Source organism: Gouania willdenowi, chromosome 17 (assembly GCF_900634775.1).
Source record: "Gouania willdenowi chromosome 17, fGouWil2.1, whole genome shotgun sequence".
NCBI lineage: Eukaryota > Metazoa > Chordata > Actinopteri > Blenniiformes > Gobiesocidae > Gouania > Gouania willdenowi.
Window position 1 is genome coordinate 13750934 of NC_041060.1, and position 6229 is coordinate 13757162.

Sequence of the window (6229 nt, forward strand, 5' to 3'; positions counted from 1 at the left end):
GAGCTGAATTTCTCCCATATGAATAAAAAACAATTCTTGTTATTCTGATTGATTTGCCTTGTTTCTATTAAATCATGTAGGCTACGACCTCTTTGCACAATTTCTTTTTATTTAAAGTTAAAATACAAATTACAGTCAGGAGCCAACAAAACACCGTTTTAGAGCATTTTCCACACAGCTTAGTGTTTCCACAATGTGAGTCAGAGAGTTAAATAAACCTGTCTTTAAGAATATAATATTGAACATCCGTTACGATAACAGAAAGACTCTGCATTAGGAAGGAATTTTATATGAAAACCATTGATAAAAGTCAGTTACACGCAGGCAATGGTATGATAAGGATGACATTTTAATTTAGTTTTATACTCAAATGGACCCTAATGGTGAACCCCCTTCTCTCACACACTGGCACGCACACACTCACAAAACTGATTTTATTTTTTAAATTCATAAAATATTTTCTCCACAACAAAACTGCAAATGACAAAGTGCACTTAGCATCACCACATACATGTACAGAATTTATCATTTCAACAAAAAAATAATAATAATAAATTTCTCAATATTGTGGTTATACGTTCGGGTTGGTCAACTCGTCTGATCGCTTTAATATGGCCGAGTTCTGAGAATCAATTAATTAAAATTGCAAAAATCCAAATGTTTAGCTCACTGATGTATTTAACTAATTCTTGTAGACTGAAAAAGATCTTTGGTGAAAATGTAAACACATGCAATAGAACAAGTAAGGCTTTGAAGTCTTAAGGCATATGGACAAGGCATATAACCCATTTATATTTATATATATATATATATATATTCACCTTGTTAAAAGCCCTCTAACTAGCTGTAAGATAGCATGGGTAGAAAATAAACATGGCATGAGAGCAGAATAGCCATGCTGTGCTGTGTGTGATAAAATATAGGTAATCTTGCAGATTTCTTTGTAATATCAACTGAAGCTAAATGAAAACAATGAGTAGATGTAATAGCTGGGGGATTGGTTTTAGTAAAGGTACAACAAGCTATAGATGGATTTAGGATGCGTATTGATGTGACTGGAGAAAGTAGAAGGCCATAGAAACCAATGGTCCTCCCAGCCACAAACATAAGGCACATTAATAAGAGTACACTGTATTTGTATCAAATTTCATTCTCCAAAAGAATAAAAACATGGGCCTTAAAACTCTGCTGGCTTTATCTGGACATTTACCAGCCTACACATGGACATCATTCAACACTGAGTGCAGAACACGTGCCCGTCAGTCTCCAGCCCTGCACATTCTATTCTATCACACCCACCTACACCCTGATTCCAACGGGCTGTGTGCTTTCCGAAGGACACTCTACCACTGTTCCCAGCTGAAGTCATCGCCTCCCCCAAACACAATAAAAAAGCCAAGGATGGTGAGAAAGATGACGGCATTTCCTGTCAACACCAGACCACACGCTCCCCACTTGATCTGCAAAAGAGGATAAAAAAGGAATATTAGCCATGTGCATAGTGCAGAGGTGGGGTCAATTATAAATGGAATTGCGTGATTGGTACTGAAGTACAATTGTAATCATAATTGAAAAAATAGGTTGCAACATAATTGAATTAAGATAAATGACATTGTAATTGTAATTAGTATGAAAATTCTAGTAAAAGTGTCATTGACAATGCATTTAAATGCAAACCTGTGGAACCATGTTACTGTTCTATGGCTTACACAAACGTAGATCAACTTTTCACAGTATTTGTCAGTTCTCTTCAGGATCATTTTACCATTAAAAAAAAAATGAAATCTAGGGGTATACTGACAGAAAAAACTCTTAATACCAAAATTTTCATGTATAACGAAGGCTAACAAGGAAACCAAAAGATCAAAAACAAATTAGATGATATATGTTTTTCTGTGTATTTTACAGCTGATTCAAAAAACTTGTGGAAAACCTTGGCACAGTTGTGGCAAAGTGGTCTTCTGCCTGATGTCCATACATTAGTTCAATTATATCTGCTTTTGTAGCCTCCCCTACTGAGAATAGGTTTTATATTTTATATTTGGACTACAGATTTCTGTATTTAAAACATGATTTATTGTCACTCAGGATCATATATTTCCAAAATTTCACATCATCTGTAACCACTGAGGGTCCTACTTCAATCTGAACAAAAACTAGACGTGTAGGTCAAGCAGAAGCTTAGAAAAAACAACAAAGTGGCTGGGGCTTAACAAGTTAAGACATGGGTCAAAACTACCCCGTTATCATAAGTGATGCTAACAGAAAGCTAACACAACAGGAAGGTTATGTTTTAAGGGCTTATTTATTAAAGGGTTAGTAATTGTAATTGACTTACAGAGTGAAAATATTAAGTGTAATTTCAGTTGTAAGTGGAAAAATGCCAGTCAATGTTATTGTAATTGAAATATGTTATTTACTCAAACAATGGTAAAGTGTAATGGCGTTCACACCAAAAGCTTCGAAAGCGTCAGGTTTACATAGACAATATATTGTGGACACGTTTCTAGGACCGTCAAGAGGTCCCGCGCGTCCAGTGCGGCGTGTTTTGAAGCTTTACGCGCGGCAGACACTGCACGTTTTAAGATTTCAAGCTTTTGACGTGGAGTCGGGATTGGTGAACCTTTGGGGCATATTGCGGCTCGTCGACCGATCAGGAGCTTTCCCCAAACGTGACATATTCAGAATAATGAAAAAAAAAAAAAAAACACACTAACCGGAGACAGTTGAACAGGCTCTTCTGCTGGAATAGAGCGCCTGTAGTTGGTGTCCTGGTAGTAGATGTGAGCACCGATGCGGGTCATCAGGTCGTCAAACTGGGCCCGGGAGCGACGGAAGTAGCGCTGAAAGTGATTCTTGTCCGTGCACAGCTCTGGTGAATCCAGAAATGACGCCGAGGTGCAAATAAAGCCAAGCCACTCTCTCGATAATGTAGAGCCGATGAATGGGAGTCAGAGGCGGCGTGTTCAGCAAGGAACTCTAAACTTTATTCTCCATTCAACCACACTTCTCTATAGCCCGCTAACATCACAGTGCACACACTGAGTCAAAATACATCTGCCGGAAACACCACCTTCTCAACATAATGTTCCCCACCACTTCACAGTCACTGGGTGAATTATAAACGTAACTGATCGCCACAATATCATCCACTGTATGAACACCACCGGCAGAGAAGCCCCTCCCCTAAACGCGCTCCCTTCTCAACTTGTTTGTTTGCGTGTCCAGAGCGTCTTCAACACTGGTGACAAGCGTACTGATTCAATGAGCACAAGCATCCAACTAGGGGCGTGAGGCACGATTTTTGACGCCCGAAACGCGTTTGGTGTGAACGCAGCATAAGATTTTTTGTTTGTTTTTTTTTTTTATTGCAAAAGTAAAGTTGGCTTACTATGGTAGTATGAGCCAGGACAATGGGGAGCCCAAAAGCCGATACCACAATACCAGTTGTTAGGAAGTAGGCCAGCTCTCTGCAGGCACTGCTGGATGCGTCGGTGTCATCACTGACACGTCTCGCTATGAAGATCGGAATAGGGCTCAACACGTAGAAAATCAGCACAAAGAGTGGCCAGTATTTCCTAAAAGCAGAGGTAGACAAACATAACAACAGGAAAGAAGAATATAGAATGAACTCAACATTAAAATAGGTGACTAATTAATCAGCATCTATTACAGGCGTACCCAGGCTATGAATGAGTGTTTCCCCAAATAAACTGACTTTATCACACTTGGTCAACCCCTGTAAACCAGCTGCAACCCACTTCAAGATAAATGTTAAACAGAAAAATTTAATTTATTGGAAAGATCAAGAAGTTTATATTTATACTATAATTCAGGATATCAGTATGAATGTATAAAAAACAAGTTTTCTGATTTTGGTGGAGGAAATGCTTTATCTTTACACATAAATATGTAATTTCATTAAAAACTAGGGGTGTCCCAATCCAATATTGATATAATAAAAAAATCGGTTCAATATCAGCGAAAAAAAAAAAAAACAGGATCAGATTAAATTGGCCGGTTTCTATAATCTCAGATATAAGCAGTCCATTCCACTCCGCTCCTGCACTTCTATCCAACAAAATAACAGTACAAAAAAAAAATACTGAAGTAAACTTAAATTGTTATTTAAAAATATAATAGTTTTGAGGTTATTTTTCAAGGTCTTCTAATTTATTTTAAAGATTCTTACATTTAAATTAATCTAGTAGCTATTTTGCACTTTAGTTTTTTTTTTTTAATTTATTGATATTTTTCAGGGTCTTCTGATTTTTTGTATTCAACTGTAGAATATTCTTCTACAGTCTAAAGTTTAAATGTATGTAACCCGATGATTAATAATAAATGCTTTTATCATACCCACTGTTGCTTACTATTGTTTTTTTATTTGACTAATATCACTTGATCAAGGCGTTTCTAACATTCCACACAACAAAATGAATAATAAAAGTAAATATGATTTGTACTCGTATCGTATCGATATCGGCATTGGCCAATATGCAAGGCTGCAATATCGGTATCGTATTGTTGGATCGGGAAATCAAAAACAAAAAATAAGAGGAAAGCCCTTTACAAAATTACATTTTCCTCTGATTACTTTATTATAAAGAAAAAAATTATTGTAAAAAAAAAAAAAAGAACAACTGCTTTATATAATAACTAGGAATGGCTGGGAATAAAAAGACCAAACATTTATCTAAACTAGCCACATTAAAGAACTCACTCACACATGCTGTCCATTAGAGGAGAAAAATAATAAAGTGGAACATATTGTTAGGTAAAAAATGTCCCATTGTGTATTTTTCCTCTCTTTTTGTGCATTTTGTTGTCCTATGTATATTTGTTGTTCTTTTATGTATTTTTCCAGTAATTTTGGATGTCTTTGAGTCGTTTTATGTATTGTTTGATATGTCTGTTGTTCTTGGATTTTCTGTTGTCCCATTGTGTATTTTTTCTCTTTTGTTGTCCTTTTGTTTATAGTTCTTTTATGCATTTCTGTTGTCCCACTGTGTATTATTTTTTCTCTTTTTGTGTATTTCTCTGTTAATTTGTGTTTTTGTAGTAATTTTGTATATTTTTTGCTTTAATTTTGTGCATTTACTTTTGGGGCCACTAGATGCCAATGTTTGTGTTACACGTCGCACAAGTTATTTTTAACTTAAAGCCAGTGTGTGGTGAATATATTGTAAATATATAGCATTCAGGAAGATGGCTTACTGATAGTCTTCAAGTGCACAACTAAGAAGAAGAAACGTCAGCCCAATGGCACCACTGAAGGAGAGACCAACCAGAGCTGAAAGAAAACACTATATAATCAGTTTACAATCAGATACATGAAAAAATGTTTGGTCTGTGTCGAGGTTGGATTGACAATAGCGAAAGTAGTCGTTGCAAATGTTTTCACCATTGTTTGTATCGAGCTGGTTGAAGTACTATTGTTAGGTGAACGTTAAGTATTGAAGTTCACACTAACAGTTGTTTAAAAAGATAAAACAAATTACCTTTAATGCCAGCCATCGAAACAAAGCCGTTTAACTAAAGTTAAACTCGGTTTTCTTCCCAGTTCTTTGTGTATTGTTTACGTGCGCTCGCTTCAGAGACTTCCTACTTCCTGCTTCCTTCTTCTTCTTCGTCTCCTTCTTCTGTTGTCGTCGCATGAGCGTCTTAAAGCGACAGCTGCCCCCTGTGGCCCATGTTTATAGACCCAGGCCATTAGCTGGAGGCTAAAACAGGAAACGTCGCTGGCTAAAGACTGTGGCGGCTAGTAATAATGTTACAGCTATAGAATGTCGTCTTGTTGTGTGTTTATGTGTCAGAATAGGAGGAATAACGTTAGTGGATGTAAATTAAAGTTTTATAGGATTCCAGCGGACACTCGTGCTCAGAAAAACGAAGACAATTGTGGTTTTGCCTCCAGGCTAAGCCCCGCCTAACAAAATACGTCACAATGTTTACAAACAATCCCTGCAAAAGGCCTTTCTGTAAATAATATGAGATCAGATATGAGATGTGTCTAATTTCTTCCAGCTATGATTTTTTTTTTCTTTTTCATTTTTTTACCCTTTGGGACTTCACCACACACCTTTGTATCATTTGAAGATATTTGTTGGAAATTGTTTGTTGAAATTAGGCTGTTCTAAAAGATTTCAGAGATGAAACAGGGAGAATGACCTAGACAAAGCTAGACCAGTTTGTGGACCTCAGACCTCCAACGATTTCCACTTTAATC

The 6229-nt window shown here is 36.6% G+C and overlaps 1 protein-coding gene across 1 annotated transcript; it reads right to left on the minus strand.

Annotated features, from left to right (window-relative positions):
• Positions 1-417: 417 nt before the first annotated feature.
• LOC114479072 (leptin receptor gene-related protein-like) lies at positions 418-5658 on the minus strand. The gene is made up of 4 exons (XM_028472525.1): positions 5502-5658; positions 5218-5293; positions 3392-3578; positions 418-1460 (listed from the first exon to the last, which is right to left on the minus strand). Exons 1-4 carry the CDS (start codon positions 5515-5517, stop codon positions 1344-1346), a joined length of 396 nt encoding a protein of 131 aa, XP_028328326.1. The 5' UTR covers positions 5518-5658; the 3' UTR covers positions 418-1343.
• Between the last annotated feature and the right edge of the window lie 571 nt (positions 5659-6229).

Excerpts from the sequence above, each read along its gene's own strand:
- LOC114479072 (XM_028472525.1), bottom strand. Across the intron at positions 3,579-5,217 it reads TGTGCACTTGAAGACTATCA|GAAATACTGGCCACTCTTTG; the intron begins GTAAGCCATCTT and ends CTCTGCTTTTAG. Across the intron at positions 1,461-3,391 it reads TCCTGGCTCATACTACCATA|ATCAAGTGGGGAGCGTGTGG; the intron begins GTAAGCCAACTT and ends CCTCTTTTGCAG.